The sequence below is a fragment of the Phodopus roborovskii genome, unplaced genomic scaffold (assembly GCF_943737965.1).
Source record: "Phodopus roborovskii unplaced genomic scaffold, PHOROB, whole genome shotgun sequence".
Classification (NCBI taxonomy): Eukaryota; Metazoa; Chordata; class Mammalia; order Rodentia; family Cricetidae; genus Phodopus; species Phodopus roborovskii.
In genome coordinates, this window is record NW_026125278.1 from 2260740 (window position 1) to 2280153 (window position 19414).

The 19414-nt window shown below is 43.4% G+C and overlaps 1 protein-coding gene and 1 pseudogene across 4 annotated transcripts in view; both read left to right on the top strand.

Moving 5' to 3' along the window:
- Positions 1 to 5439: 5439 nt before the first annotated feature.
- On the top strand, positions 5440 to 9067 carry LOC127229622 (guanylate-binding protein 1-like; annotated as a pseudogene).
- A 5386-nt stretch (positions 9068 to 14453) lies between these two features.
- The window catches only part of Kyat3 (kynurenine aminotransferase 3), a 41940-nt gene continuing 36979 nt past the window's right edge, over positions 14454 to 19414 (top strand). The window contains exon 1 of one of the 4 annotated variants that reach the window (XM_051194670.1): positions 14454 to 14509. Coding sequence is in view for 1 of the 4 variants with exons in the window: in XM_051194657.1 (XP_051050614.1) it covers positions 17734 to 17832 (99 nt within the window). In the remaining 3 variants the exon portion in view is untranslated. Of the gene's footprint in view, positions 14510 to 17730; positions 17837 to 19414 lie in introns of those variants that run through there. The other 3 variants (XM_051194664.1, XM_051194657.1, XM_051194679.1) reach the window with 3 other exon arrangements.

Below are 19414 nucleotides of genomic sequence, written 5' to 3' on the forward strand. Positions count from 1 at the left end.
AAAACAAGCTGTGACTAACAAAGAACATTTTAAAATAAGAATTATGACAACTCCATGTGAATAACATTGGCAAGTCAGATAAATCAAATAATTTCTCAATAAAGCACACACTAAACCTTACCACATTCGTTACTTCCCTGATTGTTGCAACAAAAAACCCAACAAAGACAACTTTTTAGAATGGAAATGAAGAAATGTGCCAAATAATTACATGAGATTTAAAATGACTTAAAAATAAGTGGAATACAATTCAAGCTTCAAAATGAGAGGAATTTGCTAAAAACTAATATTTATAAATCAGTGTGTATTTAAACACTATGTTAAATACAAACACAATTCTTCTGAAACTTCACAAAACGATCCTAATATTGATGAGAGAATTATGTTGCTCACAGGGGTCAAAGCAGAGCTCTGAAAAGACACCGTGAGATCTCTAATAACGTGTGTAGGGGCTGGTGTGGTCCCACACACTTCAAGTCACAAGACTTGAGGAGCTAAGGCAGAGATCTATCAGTTTGAAGGTAGTCATAGTGAGAATTATCTTTTTTAAAATGTATGTAACTAATACCAGAGTTTATTAAAATAATAGAACACATATCAGGAAATAATTAGAGTAAAAAAAAATACTGCAAGACCATGCTTCAATGATATGAATCTATTTCACGTATAACCATTAAAACAAATTCCTCATTGTGAAGTTTCCTAGTGCTCCCCTTGGCAATCTTGGGCTATTCCGTTATCTAGTATGTGGAGTTCTTGCTTCCCTCTGCTCTACAACCCTCTGAGGAGTCCAGTTTACCCACTGCAGTAACCCTGTTAGGGCAGTGACTGGGTCTGACGAGTCCTCATCTTCCCTGTATATCCACACAGTGCTGTGTGCGCAGTACTTGGGTCAGTAAACACACACATTCATTGTGTCCATCATTTTCCTCATGTGAAGGTCCTGCCCCTGTTCTGTGTGAACTCTGTGATCCTTGTTACTGTGCAGTGGAGCTTGCTATGGAGTTCATGTATGTAATCTGCAGTTTAGCATAAATATATTTTGTTGTACCTGATGTTAATAATCTCAGGACTTGGAAAAAAAACTTCCAACAGACTGTACAACAAACTGCACAAACAAGCTCCAACCCATTCAGGAAGAAAAGCCTCTGGTTTCTTAACATCTAGTTGGTTTCCAAGAAACGAAACCTGTCTGCTTTCACTCCTGCCTGAAATAAAAAAGAATGCAGTTTGTCCTGCATACACCAGCAAATCTTTTCTTTCAGAAGAATTGGAGGAAGCCTGAGGCTTTCCTTATCCATTGTTTGGAGACTGTGTAGACTTCAAATTCAGAAAGGCGGAAGGGACGGGCATACAAGGGAAGAACGTTTCTGATGGTGTTGGTATGACACAGTGGTACAGAGACCCAACTTGAATCTATACAGAACCCGGCTAAACAAAACCCACTTTTCTGCTTTCCAAAACCCACATGGGGCAGCCGTGTAGACATCATGGTCTGATAAACTATTAAAAGCACATTAAGGGCCCGAGGAATGGTTTGGTGGCTAAGAGTAGGGCTTTCTGTTCTTACAAAGACCAGAGTCTGTTTTTTTATTTTTTATTTTTTTGAGTGATGATTTTGATTTTATTAATTTCATTGTTGACATAAAGTTTTTATTTATGTGTTTATTTATTCTTATTTTAAGTATCGATCCCAGTTCCCTCTCCCTCCCTCCCATGCTCTCCCCCATCACACTCCCATCCTACCCCCGCCCACACACACACACACACACACACACACACACACACACTCAGCAACCATGCAGAGCAGTTCACAGCTGTCTGTAACTCTGGCTCCAGGAGATCCCACACCCTCTTCTGACCTCTGTTATGAGTAGGTTTTTCCTGCCAGTCTGGTCCCACTGCAGTGCCAGCTTCAAATAACACACAGAGATGCTGTATTTGATATAAAGCTGTAGGTCAGTTACTAGTTTCTTATTGGCTAGCTCTGTCTTAAATATTAACCCATTTCTATTAATCTAAGTACTTCCACGTGGTCTTATCCGAGAGGAAGCCCTGCATACTACCCTGTAGGTCCTCCATCTTGAATCTCCTCCCTACTCCTTCTGGAATCCTCATTGTCTCCTAGTCCCACCTATCTTGCTTTCCTATGGGCCAACAGTGCTTCATTCATTAACCAATGCGATAATGACATCTCCCATCAGACCTTTGCAGGGACCTGCCCACAGGTGATCGACAAAGGAAATGCTTTGGGTGTGTTTTAGTTGGTTTTTGTTTGTTTATTAGTTTGTTTGTTTGATTGCTTGCTTGCCTTTTTTTTTTTTTTTTTTTTTTTTTTTTTTTTTTCTTGTTTGGTTCTATCTTGGATTTCTGGGCTATCCAGCCTCTGCACTGGTTCCTAGCCATGCAGATAGTGTCAGGCTTGGGCTCCCTCTTGTGGCACGATTTTAAATAACAAATGGCCTCAAGCTCTCTTTGAACCAAGTATTGAAGATTCTGATTGGAAAGCTCTGACAAACCCTCCCCCTAACACCACTCACTGAACTTTTACACCATTGTTGATTCACTGCTGTGACCAGAGGGTTTCACTTTCTCAGAACTCCACTCTACTACAAAAGTTAGAGGGATTTTTCGCCATTTGCTCTCTTGGGGGCAAATCCAGAAAGCCTCACAGGATTACATGAAGAGAAAAAAAAAAAAAAAGGCAAAGCCTGCCAAGTGTGGTGGCATACACCTTTAATCCCAGCACTTGGGAAGCAGAGGCAGGTAGATCTCTGTGATTTCGAGACCAGCATGATCTACAGAGTGAGTTCCAGAACAGGGTCCAAAGCCACAGAGAAACCCTGTCTCAAAAAAACAAAATAAAAAAAAAAAAAAAGAAAGAAAGAAAACAAAACAAAAAAAGGCAAAGCCCATTCACCTGTGCTGAGCAGCAAGAACAGGTAAGAAGGGGCACTTGCTCTTTCTAGGTCTGGAGAGTTCTCATCAGAGACATGGGGCCATCAGCCTGGGCAGGAATGAGGTGGCATTTTCAGGGTTAATTCATTTTGTTTAAAATTATGTGACTACAAAAGTCTGCTCCTGGGCATGGGCAGGGGCCCAGCAGCAGATAAACCCCTGGGTGCTATTATCAGGGTACCAGTCTCTAAGGGCCGCCACAAACTCAATTTGAGTTATGGACCAGGAGACATGTGGCTGAAACAGAGCAGGATACACATTGGGATTATCTTTCTCGGTGTCCACCTCTTTTCTGCTGACGGGGACACAGTTAAATGGCTATGGTCAGGATGGAGCAGCACTACTCCTGACAGGGCTGACTGTGACTGATTTTCAAGAGGGAAACAGAAAGAGATACAGGATGAAGAGCCGCCACCTCGGCAAAGGACAAAAAGAGGAAGTGCTGTGTTGATGTAAGAACACAAAGTGAATAAGAGATATGGTCTGTTCTGAAACTGACCATGACTGCTTGATGGCCCAGGACCACAAGATCAGCTAAGCACACATACCATGTTCCAACACTTCAAGTTAGTTCAAATTTCTTTAGCAACAGAGTAAAGTCATAGATCAAGGTACACTTAAAATACATAGGTGGCCATGTGGGTCAGGAAGATACAGCAAAATGGGGGAGCTTGCTACAGGCCTTCTGAAGCTATCTGAGTGGTGAGCCTAGGGGTCTCTGCATATTCCAAAAAATGGGTTTTAATTAAAAGTCACGAGGGTAAGTCAAGCACAGTGGTGGGCAATACAGGGCCATGGGTGCAGCTAAAGAGAACCCAGGAAAATCTGGCTCCAGATTTACAGCAATCATATCTCCACATTCACACGAATTCTAATCAGTCAGCCAGCCTTGAGGGTTCACTGGCACAGCTGTGGATCTTTTCTGGGAAGCTCTTGTCACAGCTGAAACCCAGAGTGAAAGATGAAGGACAAGACAGTGGCCATCACACATCTGGCCTTGGCTGCCAAGTGAATTTCTTCCTTCGGTTGGAAGGTTGGCTCATTCCTCATGTCCACTTACTTTGTAGTCCTCCCCTGCAAGATCAGCCCCTATACTGTAGTGAAGGGCTTTCTCTAGAAGATTCCTGTGAATACAAGTCTTAATACAAAGTCTGCTTACCTTGTCCCAAACTCCAGGCCCTCAGGCAAATGTTCCTGTCTTCTGGAAATCAGAACTCCAGTCCAGGCATCTTTCTCACTCATTGTATTCTTCCTTGATAGCTTTGTTCTCCTCATCAGCTCCCAGCCTGATTCCTCTTTGCATTTCTCCCCTCGCTACCAAATGAAAACTAAACACAAAACCCAAGGAGATTGTCAGGAAGTAATTCTTTGAACCACCAGCTCCCTGACTTCTTGCTATTTATATCACAGTTGCTTTTTGTAATGTCTACCAACTCATTTGCTACTGAGATTTAATAAGGATCAGGAGAAACAAATAGGCCAAATAGATGTTTATTCAGGGAGAAATAACTTACAACACACACAGATGAACACCAGCAGGTTCCTGGTCCCAAGATGCCTCCGGATGCTCTCCTGTCCCCGTGCTGCAAGCAAGAGAGCTCCCAGAGCCCCTTCCTCAGACTTAGTTCCCCCAGGTAACATCCGCCCCTGTCCCTACCCCCCAGTGGGTGTGGTCTATGCCACAGGTGCACACAAAGTGAATATCTCACTACAATTTGCTGTGACACTAAACCCAGTGTTTATTCATTGTTCACTCGCGGTTAATAAAGCTTAAATTTTAAGGCACTGCTCTTGTGGAGCCCTTTCTTTGGAAGAGATACTGTCACATACTGCCACAAGGTTTGCAAAAAGCACCCTATGTTGGCTCTCTTGCTGGAATGGCAATGTGATTAATTCTGTGGATAGAGACTACTTGTCACATGAGAATAACTACTAGGATAGATAGGGCGAATACATTTTTAATGTCTAGAAATTCTGGCGACAACATGTGTGTAACTACTCGAATACATTAAATGAATATATTTTATATTATCTAGAAATCATTGTAAGGGCATGCATCAAACAATGAAGCATTATCTCCATGGGTCTTTATTCATTACCAAGGTAAACTAGTGAATAAATGAATATTTAAGTATTTATGTAAGTTGCCTGCAATGTAAGATAATATCTCTAAATCTGATTTTATTTTCCATTTGGCGTCTAGTACAAAATCTTTAATAACTAAAATTTTCAGTGCAAAATTAAACAGGATATTTGTGTTGTGTGAGCAGTAGAATGTGGTCACTGTCACATTATATATGAAACTCTTCAGTAGTATCTTATAGGATTCTAAAGTTATACAGGTTTTCCTTCAATTATGTCTTTGATGCACACAACGCTGTTGTGCTTTTTGAGAGTTTCCTAACTCTACCTTCTGAGAGAAAGAATAAAATTCCAGCTAATCTCATCGGTCCCTCTAGAGACAGGGGATAAGGCTGAACAATGGCCACAGAGGTCCACATGCCAGGCCCCATGTGCCTCATCGAGAATGTGTAAGGGTAACTGATAACCAGCCAGGAGGCTCTAGGGATCCTGTCTGACATCACACAGCCTGTGGTGGTGTTGGCCATCGTGGGCCTCTACTGCACAGGCACATCCTACCTGATGAACAAGCTGTCTGAGAAGAAAACAGGTGAGTACCAACAACACAGCTGTGCTGGGTCCCAAGCGTGCACTCACACTGTCTGCTTCCTGCTTGAGAGAGGGAAGAACTTAACTTCTACTCACAGTTAGATGTTGGGATTCTTTTTGTTGTTACTTTGTTAGCTTTTATTTTTGAGACAAAGTCACGCTGTAGAGCACAAGCAGGCCTGTAGCTCAGCATTAGTCCAGGTTGACCCTGAACTCATGACCTTCTTGCCTTGGCCTCCTGAGAGCTTATTACAGGACTACACCACCACATCTAACTCCTAGTTTACTATCTAAAAGCACAACCAGTTCCTTTCCTAGGAGCACAGTTGATATATTAATAAACTCTAAGGTATTGCTAAAACAGTCATGTAATGACAGCAAGTTTCTACTTGTCTTTAAGGTTAAAAAGAGTCTATATTATATGCATTGACTTTTAATATAAATCGCAAAAGATTTATCTTTATAACTCTTTAAGTATCCAGTTCTGGGATATTAAATAAATTTATGCATCCGTCTGTCTCCCCCATCTATCTCCAGAAGTAGCTCATCACCTATCCTATACCACTATTCTACATGCTGCATCTATGAATTTAGCTGTCCCAGGGATGTCACGTGAATGAGTAGACTCACACAAATTTGGGGGTTTGTGACTGGCTCTTTCGTTTAACACGATAACTTCAAGGTTTGTAGCTGTGAGAAAAGTATTTCAAAAATTTCTTTCTTTTTGACATCCAGTGATAAAGTGTGTCTAACACCGCCTTACCCATTCACCTGCAGACAAGACAGCTGAGTTCTCTGAATGATACTCACATGAAGACAGACATCTGTCTGAGTGCAGGCTTTCAGGTTTTCTAGGTTGTATTACTCCCATCACCGATCAGATGCCTGACAGCAGCAATGGAAGGAAGAAGAATTTACTTTCCTCAGCGTTCAGGGGTATCAGTCCACTGTGATGGGGAGACAGGACTTCACGGCTACATGTGTAGTGGAAGGAGCTTGTGGCTTGTTTATGACTGACAAGGAAGCGAAGAGCAGAGGGCCATGAGCACGGTCAAAATTACAGCCTTCAAAGGCCTGTTCTCTACCAGTCAGGTCCTAATGACCTCCTAATGCTTCCACGTCTCACAACACAGTGCCACAAACCGTGGGGTGGGGGCAAGTGTTCCAAACATGAGCCTGTTAACACGAAGTACTAAAAGCCCGAGACAGACATTGGGGTTCAAGGTTAGCTGAAGATCAGAGAAGCAAATAGGCTGGCCACTAGCTCTTACCTCTGCCTCAGGCTGAAAGGGCTGTTCTGTCTCCAGGAATCGTCAGTGTACCATGCCCTTCATCAAACCTCAGACTACAATCCCAGACTGCTATGCTCTCCTCAATGTGACTGGAGACAAATTCTCAGACTGAATGCCAGCTCTGAGACCTTGCTCCTGTCTCACATACCTTCCTCATGCTGTGTTTAAAGGCATGTGATCCCAAGTGCTGAGATCACCTTTGTGTAAGCTGTTTCATTTTAGACTGGATCAACTTCGTGTAGCTCAGTGTGGCCTTGAACTAACAGAGATCCATCTACCCCTGTCTCCTGAGTGCTGCATCACCATCATCTGGCTCTATGGCTTGCTAGTACAGCTCATGGGGTTAAAGCTGTGCATCACCACTGCCTGGCTCTGTGGCTTAGGGCTACCTTAGCTTGCTGTACTCTCAGGCAAGTTATAATAAATCAGAAATAATATATCACGACATTTGTGATAAACATTTACCTTTAAACCATAATACTCTGCCCTGATCACAAAATGCAATTGGACCAACTTCAAAATTCCCCATAGTCTTATAGTTCTAACAGTTTATGAAAGTCCACCGTCTCATCTGAGACACAGAACAACCTGCAACATACAACAGCACAGAAGAAATATCCACACTTCCAATGTTCAGGAGGATAGGAAGGACAGATCTCATCATAGAAAGACTCAACCCAGAAGGGCAAACACCAAACCCTGTAGCTCCATGTGCTACATACAGGCCACGAGCTGCACTTGAGAGACTGACCTGCTACACACTTTCTATGGAACGTTGGTGCAAGCCTGGAGGTCTTGTGACTTGCATTCTGCATATCTGAAAACTGAATATCTGTTATGTCTCTGATTGTGAGACCAGTACAAACTTTGGTTTCTATTAATTCTCCTGACTTGGTTGTGCTGATTTTTCAAATTTTTTTTTTTACTTTTAGTTGTATGAGTATGCATGCGTATAAGTATTTTGCCTGTGTGCCATGTGCATGCCTAGCATTCACAGATGTTAGAAGGGGACATAAGATTCCCTGAAAGTGGAGTTATAGACAGGTGTGAGTTGCTGTGTAGATGCTGCGAACTGAACTCTGGCCCTCTGCAAGAGCACTAAGCACAGTTAACCACTGAGCCATCTTTCCAGTCTGAGTATGCTAATTTTATGATCAGGAAGACCTTGTTCCTACACATCTGATCCCTCCTTTCCTCTCTGCTTTGCAGGTTTCTCTCTGGGCTGCACGGTGCAGTCTCACTCCAAGGGCATCTGGGTGTGGTGTGTGCCTCATCCTAGAACTAGGCAAGCCACACCCTATTTCTTCTGGACACTGAGGGCCTGGGAGATGTAGAAAAAGTAAGAAACAGGGCCACAGTCTGCAATTCATCCCCTCATTTCTGAATATTTTATACTGTTCTCTATGCTGCTTTAAAACTGTATTTATTTATTTATTTATTTATTAGTGTGTGTGAGTGTATGCCGGTGCATGTGCTGTATGTTCCCTGATGCATGTGCCACAATGCTGATGTGGAGGTTGGAAGACAACACGTGGATTCAGTTCTCTTTTCCACAATGTGGCTTCTAGGGATTGAACTCAGGCTCCAAGGCTGGGCAGTAGCCTTTTTAACCAACGAAGTCTTCTCACTGAAACTGCCATTTTAAAATAAGAGTTTGAACTTTATCCTTTTCATATTTATCATGCAGCATGTGCAACATTTGGCCAACAAAAAATGAGGAAACTAGTCACAGGACTGGGTCATAGAACAGCAGGGTGGTAGTCTGCAAGGTTGAAACACTAGCAACAGACTAAGCAGCACTAGTATGACTCTTCACAAATAAAAACGAAAACCAAAGAATGTTCACCCTGCAGTGTTGTGGATGGCATCATCAGGGTTATTGGTGTTCCTTTTGTTTTATTTTGCTTTGCTTTGCTTTGTTTTGTATCTTGCAAGCTTTTTTTGGTTTTTTAGTTTTAGCCCTTCTGTGGAAAATGACATAAGAATAAAACATATCCCCGACCCATGTGTGCTCTGACTTCCAGGGTGACGACCAGAATGACTGCTGGATCTTTGCCCTGGCTGTACTTCTAAGCAGCACCTTTGTGTACAACAGCATGGGAGCCATCAACCAGCAGGCCATGGACCAGCTGCAGTATCCTTTCTGAGGTTCTGAACAGCACAGAGCGAGGGGGGTGACCTACCCTCACGAACCAGATCCATGACTGTGACCTTTGATGAATGCCACATAAAACAAACAAACAAAATAACTCATATATGTGTAACTACATTGTTCACAGTGAGGTTAAGAACCAGAGAAATGAAATTTTTGGACTAGGGATTGAGATGAAGTTCAACTAACACAGGATGGGTACATTGAAACTTTGATTGATGCTATGGTTGTTTCCAGGGCTTTCCTTATTAGCTGCTCAGTTATGTAACAGAGCTGACAGACAGAATCAGATCAAGGTCCTCGCCTGACCAGGATGAGATGGAGGACTCAGAACAGTTTGTGAGCTTCTTCCCTGACTTCGTGTGGGCTTTGAGGGACTTCTCTCTGGAGCTGAAATTAGATGAGAAACCCATCTCCACAGATGAATATCTAGAGAATTCCCTGAAGCTTATACAGGGTAAGAAACCTACAATGGCTTAAAAGATTAACCAAAAAAAAAAAAAAAGAAAGAAAGAAAGAAAGAAAGAAAGAAACAGAATTCAAATTTTTCTATGTACACTTTTTTTACACCTGAAGTTTCTGTTTCTTCTAGCTAGCTATTCCTAGGAATAAGTGCTTAATATATGATTTAATAAATTGAGTTAAACATTTTCTGTTTTCTGGTTTTTTTCTGAGAATAAATTATTTGTTTTCTACTTTTCCCTTCAATTTGCTTTCCCTGCCTCAGATTCGTTTCTGTGCCGGAATACAGAATATGGTGAGCAATGAGTACACATTTGAAAGCGTAGATTAAAGTGTTACCAGTATCCTAGCCCTGCTGTTGGAATAGTGTGGTGTTATGTGTATCAGTGTTTTGCTTGCATATATGTCCATGTGAGGGTGTCAGATTTTGGAGTTACAGACAGTTGTGAGCTGCCATGTGCGGCTGGGATTTGAACCCAGGGTCTCTGGAAAAGCAGTCAGTTCTCTTTTTGAACCCAGGGTCTCTGGAAGAGAAGTCAGTTCTCTTTAACCTCTGGGATATTTCTTAAATGGTGATACAAAGTTAGGAAGCAAGTTATCCAGAAATAGACTCTCTGGAAAGTTAGGTAAGATCACACAGACAACCATAATTACGTAAGCTAGAGGGATTATTTACTAAGAACTCTTGGTTGATCAACAACGATGTATTCTGCCTTGAACTGGGAAGTAGAGGCTTGGTAGTTAGGAGTATGAGCTGCTCTTTCAGGAGACCTAGGTTTGATTCCAAAAATCTATGTGGTCAGTGGAATAATCCTTTTGTACACTGCAAAGACTTGTTACTGAGATTAAATTAATAAAAACATTACTGTAATGTTTTTATTACAGATGTCATTCTGTAAATATATTTAATGAATAAATCTCTGTTGGCCAATAGGAAAGCAAGATAGGTGGGACTAAGAGACAAGGAGAATTCAGAGAGAGGTAGGAGGAGATACAACATGCAGGACTTGACAGAACAGAGGTCCGGGTCCTGTCTCCAGTAAGATAGACCATGTGGAAATACTTAGATTAATAGAAATGGGTTAATATTTAAGACAGAGATAGCCAATAAGAAATGCTAGCACCAGGCCAATAGCTTTATATCTAATATGGCAACTCTGTGTGTTATTTGGGGCTGACATGGATGTGGGACCAGGCCAGCATGAAAACATGCTCATAACAAAAGCCAGTAGCTAGACAAGAAGTATAGGTAGGAGAGCAGGACGCAAAAGAGGCTGGGAAGAAAGAGAGATGGAGTCAGAGGAATCAAGAGCCATGAAGAAGCAACAAGAAGTTCATAGATGAGATAAACAAGCCTCGGGCAGCATATAGATTAATGAAAATGGGTTAATTTAAAATGTAGGAGCTAGCTAGTAACACCCCTGGGCTATTGCTCGAGCACTTATAATTACTATTAACACTCAGTATGTTTATTTGAGAGCCAGCAGTCAGGTCAGGAAAACTCTGCCTATAGTTCCAGGGAGTCTGGTGCCTTCTTCAGACCTCTATGGGCCCAGGCATATGCATACGTGATATGCATACATACACTTTTATACATAAAATTAATGAGCTATTTAATTAATTTAAAAGAACTGGAAATAACTAACAGCCTAACCATGAATAAAGATATTAAACAAATATTCACAGGAAACTAGTTGCCCTAAAGAGGGGAGGCTCTTTCTGATTAAGAATAAACTTCTTACTTGACTGTACAATATGCTGTTACATCTCTGTAGTATGTCTTAAATATATTTCCTGGCTGGACCAGCAGAAGAGAAAAAGAAACAAAAAAAAAAAAAGAGAGAATCCAAAATTGGAGGCAAGAGGTGGGAAGTGTGAAAACCTACCAAATCCATCCAAACACTTTTAGTGATGTATCTTGCACTCAACATTACCAGAAGTGTGAAATTCAACAGCAAAGTGCGCCATCTAATGGCTGTTGCTTTCATTACTCCCTAGACCCCGCTGGCTGGGTCTTTTTTAATTTTGTTGTTGTTATTGCTCACCATAGCACCATTAGAACCTAATGGGGTAGTTGAAACATAGTAAATGCTATGTCAGCATCATCTAGTAGTGTTATATCACCCTGACTCCGCTTCTAATGCTTCTCCTTCAATGTTTGCTACGGGATTACTATACAACACAAGAATATTCAGGAGTTTGATGTATGATTATGTTCTTTTTTTTTTTTTAATGCCCGAGGTTGCCCCTGCCCCAAGCCCCCCACACTCATCGCCTCTTGGCCAGAGCGATCCTGCACTCGCGACTCGTACGGCTATGTCTCCTACCTAAGAGCTGCAAAGATGGGGGCTTCCAGTAGGTCAAGGCAGCTGGAAGCAATGTGGCCTGAGGGAAGGCTGGAGTGGGAGGCTGCTGCTGTGCACTGTCCGGGAGAGTGTGCCCCCCCTTCCCTCCCCACCCCTGCGCTCCCTCCACCTACTGCCTGCCTGAGCTCAGCCCCTCTGCCCTGGCACCTAATCATAGATTCATATTCTTGTCCCTGCTTTCCTTTACACAAAGCGATTCATCACCATCCAATCCTTAAGAACAAGAGAACCTGAGTTGTCGTAAGTCAACTACCTGGAGGTCCAAATGGGCAGGGAGCCTGAAACAGTGATTTTAAGCAGTGGTGATGCCAGAAGGACTTCGCACAGCACGACAGAGGAGGCAAGATGGGAGCCTTCATGGACAGTGTGCAGGGCTGAGAGCCTACAGCCTGTTGGAGAGCATCCATTGAAAGGTTACATGCCCCTTCATGGATGTGGACCAGGAGTTAGTCACAGAGAGAAGGTAACCAGACTCCTCATCAAAGACCAATTCCCACCTAACCCTAACCCAGCAGATGCTTGCATGTGTTCACATTGTGTGATGCTGTGCAATGAATCCTTGTCAGGAAGGCTATATTGAGCTTTCCCCAAGTACAGTTTTGATCATTCTAGTTTACATATACACCTCATTTTCAATCACTTTTCCTACCATACTACTATGTAAAGTCAAAACTCGCAAATAAGAAAAAAACAGTCCAAAGATGACTGATTAGTTTAAATGCTAATAGCTAAACATCATTCAATCCAGAGAAAATATACATCCACAGAGATATATTCAGTTACCATTAGCAACCTTTCTGTGGGTAAATGCATGGTGTCTGTTAAAGTTTTTGAAACGTTTAATCTAATGCCGATATCATCATCGCAGCCTAGATGGGAAATGATGATTTAGAACTTGCACGATGGGCATTGTGTTGCATGCCTGTGTGCCTTGGCACTCAGGAGGCTGAAGCAGAAGGATTTTGAGGTGAGATCCTGGCTCAGAAACAGAACAAGACAAAAGACTTCGACTTGTAGGTTCCATGTTGTCTCCAAGAGTGCTGCCAGATGATGTTCAGACTGACAGGGAAACCTCAAATCAAAGAAAGAAGGAACACAGCATTTCATCACTCTTCAGAAACTCAGAACAGTACTCATGCACAGTCCATGCTTTCAAATAACAAGCTGGCAGCTTACTGTAATCGTTTTATATGAGAAACAGAAAGAGAAAAGCAACAGAACAGCCACTTAACCTTTAAAGTCTTCAGAATAAACTCTGGTGTTTCCCAATCCAACCATAGTAATGTCTAGAAACACCAACTACAGATTTGGCCTCAAAGGGAAACACTCCAAGAACCCACCACAATGGATAGACCGACCCACTGACTTGGTCAAAAAACGAGGCCTTGGCTCAGCTCAAGCTGGACTAGGATTGCTGGCAGAGAGACAAAGCTCACTCTCAGAAGTCCCCAGAGGCTGTGAAAGTTTCTGTCTGCTAGGAAGAGGCACTCACCTATTGAGACCTACGGTGCATACCAAAGCCACAGGGTCCTCAAACCCCCTCTCCCTCTACCCTAAACTTCTAGTTTGTTCCAATTCACAGGGTGTCACACACACACACACACACACACACACACACACACACACACACACACACACACCTGCAGCTACCGGTTATCTTTATAACCCACTAGGTTGTCCCTGTCCCTGCTCTTCCCTCTGCTCTCGAGACACACACCCCTTGCCAGTCTGCCCTGAGAGGTAGCCTTGACCGCTCTGGCTTTCCCAAAGGCCTCTGGCTATTTCTCTCATACCTATAATGAAAATTCCCTTCCCACTAATGGATCCATCAATTCGGGGGCTTCACTGAGCCCTTGCTTACCATGAGCTCAATTAACGATCATGCCAAAACATGGAAGAGGCTCCTTGTGCCAAGGACAGGGCGTCCTACCAAAGCCTGCTTTTGCTCTGTCCTCCAGCCATGATCCCCATGTTCGGCCACTCTTATGCCCTCCACACCTCGGCTTCTTTGAAAGCAAGAATAAAAAATCTAAACTCTAAGCTGGACTCTTAACAGTTACTAGGTGTCTGCCCGCTTCCGTCTCGCCTCCGCCCATCACTTTACACTTCCAAAGGAAGGATTCGGTCTCCCTCCTCTCGCCCCATCAAATGGGACAAACAGACACCTACAAGCCTGCAAACCCTTTTGTACACTGACCGAGCGAGTGCCTTCCACTGTCTCTCACCGGAACCGCTGCGAATCCACCCGCAGGCGAGATTTACCCACCCAACCAAATCAGTCGCGCCCCAACCGGTCGCACACACCCATTTTGGCCCGGGTGCTCATCAGAGTCCACGCCCCGTCCTCCCAGGCTGGCTGCTTCCTCCACACTCTCACTGTGCGCTGCGGGATTGGAGAACGCGCTGCCAATCCGTAACCTTAGCCCGGATGCCGGGGCCAATCCCCTGGCCAGAGCCAGACGCCGCCCCCACCCCGCCCCTCCACCCTCCACTTTGGGCTGCCGGAGCCCAAAGTGGATATTTCCTAGGACCTCCCCCCCCGCCCCGCCCCTCAACACCTCGGGACCTCCAGACTGAGGCCAGGGGCGCATTCGAACCTGGACAGTGAGGTGAGCCAGCGCGGAACATGGTGTGCGGTGACGCGGCCCGGGGCCTGCGGAGTTTGCAAAGTCAGGAGCCAGAGGGGGTATTTGGCGGGCTGGAGAAGCTCCCCTAAAAGACTTCCTTGGGACCTCCACAGCAGGGTCAACCTTGCGGTTGACATTGTCTTCTTTGGAGAAAAAAAAAGGGGGGGCTCCGAGATAACTGGATCCCAGTCCTCTCTTGTCTCTTTTACTCTTGATTGTGTAATTTGAGGTATTTAGAATGCATTCTTGAGAGGATAACGCTGACTCCAGCTCATCCGTGATAGACTTTTGGTTTTTGGAGGCAGTCTCTGGTTCTCGAAGTAATCATGTAGCAGAGGGAGATCTTGCGTTTTTTATCCTCCTGTCTCCATCTCCCCAGTGATAGAATTACAGATGTGCACCACTACCTCTGTTTTATTTGGTGCCTGGGTTGGAAGCTAGGGCTTTGCCCAGGACAGGCTTGAGCTACCTCCCCCATCCGGGTAACGTACAGTTCAAGGTTGAAAAAGGAAACTAGGGCGGTTAAACCCGAAGAGTGAGTCTATCTTTTCCAAGTGTTCCAAAAGACAAAAGCAGTTTCATCAGCAGTATCTGAGGGCCAAGCATTACTGCAGATCTGAGCTGCCAGCCACTGTTTGGTCCAAGCTCCGTTCCACGTTCCAGCTGGGGGCTCCTCAGCACCACCTGATGGGCAGGTGACACTGGGGGAAGCTTGCCCAGGCTGTAAATCTGTTAAAAAGTTTTGCCAGTGGGCTGTGTCCCAATTCCAACATCAAGCAGCCATACACGAAATTTAGGATTACACGAATCCCACTTCGCCACAGCATTCAAGCCTTTTCTGAATGGTGCCTCTTCACTCCTGCTGATGAACTTTGAATTTTCCCATGCTTCCTCTCTTCTTATAGCCTTGAATGCCTCTTTGCACTTATGTTGCAATTAGTGAACTTTATAAATATCGTGGAAGTGGACTAGCAGGTGCGGCGTGTGGTGAAAGCAAACAGGTACCTGCTTGTTAGCACTAGCCCTTTCAGAGGTGGCCTGAGTCTGCAGCTAAACTGAAGATCCTGACTTTGTCAAACTCACTAAACTCTATTCTTTACGTGCGTGTACCTCAGGTTTGTAACTCGATGGGTAGGATGTAAGTTCAGAGCACTGAACGTTACACGTTTTAAAACTGAGTTTTAAATGCTTTGCCTACCATTGAGGTTTGCATTTTGCCTTCACCATACTTGAATCTCTAGGCTGCTCACAGTCTTCTTCTGAATCAGTCCACTCACGAGAGGATAGACTGGCAGTTTGATTTCTCTGTTGACCATATGTATTGGGTTTTATATGACGTGTGCAGTGATTAGACAGGCTGGGTCACTCTGATTCACATTTTCCTAGCTTTCTTCACAAACCTTTGTGCTTAGAGAAATAGACTGGCAGTTTGATTTCTCTGTTGACCATATGTATTGGGTTTTATATGACGTGTGCAGTGATTAGACAGGCTGGGTCACTCTGATTCACATTTTCCTAGCTTTCTTCACAAACCTTTGTGCTTAGAGAAATATCAAAAGCTGGCTATCTTGTCCCTTCCAGCTTCATGACATCTGAGTGTATCTATTTATTGAGTCTATTAGTAAATATCAATATACAGTGTTAATTGCACTGGAGCAAAAAACACATGTATTTAAAAAGCAAAAGCCATCCAGAGGTCATGGTACAGACCTGTAATCCCATGAGAGGTGAAATCCAGAGGGTCGAGTTCAAGGTCATCCACAGCTAGGGAGTTTAAGGTCATCCACAGCTAGAGATCAAGGACACCCTGGGCTACACGAGACCTTATCTCAAAAGAAATAAATGAACAGGAACTAAAGGGGTGTGCCATCATACCTGCCCTAAAAACTACATATTTAATTTAGAATATCTTTACAGATATCCAGGTTTAAATGGCAAGTGTTGTCAATTTCAATAAGACATCAATGGGTCTGAGAAAACTTACCAAAAATACTAGCCTTTATTTGGGAATAGCAGGACACAAGGAGAAGGTAGTGCTGTAGAAAAGTATGGGCATATTCATGGGGAACCCAAGTGGATTTAGGGGTCTTGTTTTGTTTTAAGAGCCAGTATTAAACACGGGACCTTGTCGGTACTAGGCAAGCACTCTATCACTGAGCTGTATCCCAGTCCCTCCGTATTTTGAAACAGTCTTGCTTCATAGCACAGGCTAGCCACAAACATATGATTCTCTTGCCTGATTCTAATGAGTTCTGGAATTACAGGTATATACAGCCATGCTCAGCACACAAGGGAAAGTTTAAAATGACACAACTAGGGGGTTACATAAATTGCTTTGAAGCCCTCTAATCCTGTGTGAAGATATGTCACTGTGACTGGTTTAATACAAAGCTGAACAGCCAATAGCTAGGCAGGATTTCCAGGCACAGAGGACGCTGGGAAGGAGAAGGGTGGGGAAGCAGGACACAGAGCAAGCAGCATTGGCATTGCAAAGTAAAGGTAACCAAGCCACGTAAAAGAGTGTAGATTAAAAGAAATGGGTTAAGTTCTTAGAGCTGGTTAGAAGCAAGCCTAAGCTATCGGCAAAACTTTCATAATGAATATGAAATTCTGTGATAGTCTTCTGTGCTAATTGTTATAGGCACAGAGCTGTAACAACTGTAGCTTTATAACCTCCCTGCTTTGTTTTGTTCTGGTTGGCACAGGTGACTCCATTTTGATTCTAATCACTTGTATATTTCCTTCACAGTGTCTATGTTTATAAGATTAAGAAGAGTAGCATTAGGATGATTCCAGAAGTTAATGATATAGAACAGAATGAGAATCCAAAAGGGAGGGAAGGAAGTTTCTTTAGTTGTCAAAAATGTGTTCCAGGCAGGTGAGATGGCTCAGTGGGTAAATATGCTTGCTGCCAAGCCTGACAGCCTGAGTTGGATATCTAGAACTTACATGTCTAAAGGAGAGAGAGCTGAGTTCTCCCCACAAGGTGTCCTGTGACCCCCACACTCGCATGCATGCCCCCATGCATGCAGTCTTGTGCATGCACTCCTACAACTCACAATAAATAAATAACACTTTAACACTTTTACTATATTCATATTTACGTAAGCTTGTGTTGCTTCAGGCTAGTGGTGATGTAACTGACACAGGTGACTCCCTCCGTGATTGCTGGTGATGTAACTGACACACTGTTTCTCTTTTCTAGCATGTTTTTGGTCCAGAGGAGACTCTGCTCCCTTGGCAGCCAAGAGAAGCTTCTAAAGAAAATTTATTCTTCGAACGCCCTTGGATTCTCCACTTCTGCCGTAGGTATTGCTTATCACAGACAGAAAACTTTATTATATGTATTTTCTCACGTTCGCTTTTAAAAAGATGCAATTTCCCAGGGCCTTTTAGTAAGTCCACTAATTTAGTGGAATTTGAGGAAGTCAGTTATGTGGGCTGAAGGAGTCTGTCTCATCAGTGACAAGAACCTTGGTTCTTTGACCTTGCTTGCCTGTGGCTCTTTATGTTGGGCATTCTTACTGTATGTTCACAAAAATGTTCAACTCGAATGTGGGTTTTTGCGAGCTACAAATGAGAAAGTGGAATCCTGACTATAGTGAATTCTCACTATGCTCAGTTCTCCCATGCTCAAGTACGAGTTCTTTGTGTTTAGCATAGGCTATCTCTCTGGCTACAAGTATAATGAGGTAAGGTCCAGGATTTATTTTGAAATCACTCAGTGGTAATGAGAAGAAAAGAAAACGGTTCGGGGAATCATGGCATTGGCTCTTGGGAGGCAGAGATGGGTGGGTCTCTGTGAGTTCAAGGCCAACCTGGTCTATATAGAATGTTCCAGGATATATAGAGAGAGCTACTTAGAGAGACCCTGCCTCAAAAAACAAACAAGAAAGGTGTGTGTGTGTGTGTGTGTGTGTGTGTGTGTGTGGTTATCATTGGTGGAATATATTAGATCACATATTTGACTCACACTCTAAGAAACGCTGATCCTTGGTCTGGAAAACTACATGTCTAAGTCATCTCATCTACTTCTAAGACAAGACTCACCACCAGTGTGTTATTCAACCCGCTGTATGACATACACTTCACCACTACCTCCCCCAAGGAATGGAATAACTGAACTACATGTTGACTCTAGGCTTAATTTTTAACAACTGTCATTTTAAGGATTGACCCTGTTACAAAACATTCCCACAGTTTATCAGAGGCTTTTCATTAAAACTCACAGCAAGGTTGTTGGAGGGTCTGGAGAGGACTTCAGCCTTAAGAGCATTTGCTGCTGTTGCAGAGGACTAAGAATTTAGATCCCAGATCAGACCACTCACAATTGGAGCTGGGTCCTCATACTTGCTGGGAATCCCCCCCCCCCCACTGCTTAGCTGTATCCTCAGCTATGATGAGTTCAAAGAGGCCAATTAGCACAAATTTACATGAAGTAAATGAACTGATCCAAATAAAGGCAGCCTGCTTTTTCTTCAGGTTGAAGTCAGTCAAAATTCCAGAAGCAGACTTTGCTATCTGTTTGCCTTCAATTTAGGGATGTCTAAAATAGCTCATACTCCCTGCCCTCCTAGGATCATCCTGTGAAGTGTGTTGTGACCAATGCCTAGCTTCCCACCGAGGCCTAAGATTTTCCTCTGGTACCATCTCTCAGACAGAGTCAAGAGTCCTTCCTCATCACTCACTTGTTCAGTCAACAGATGTTGAACACGTCTTATTTATTGGCAGGCTGGTTTTGTTTTATTTGGTTTTCAGACAGGGTTTTGTATACCCTAGGCTGGCAGAGAACCTACTAGATAGCTGGGGCCAGCCCTGAACTGACCCTCCTGCCTCCAGCTCTTAAGTTCTTGGATTAGAGGTATACATCACCATGCCTGTCTGTCA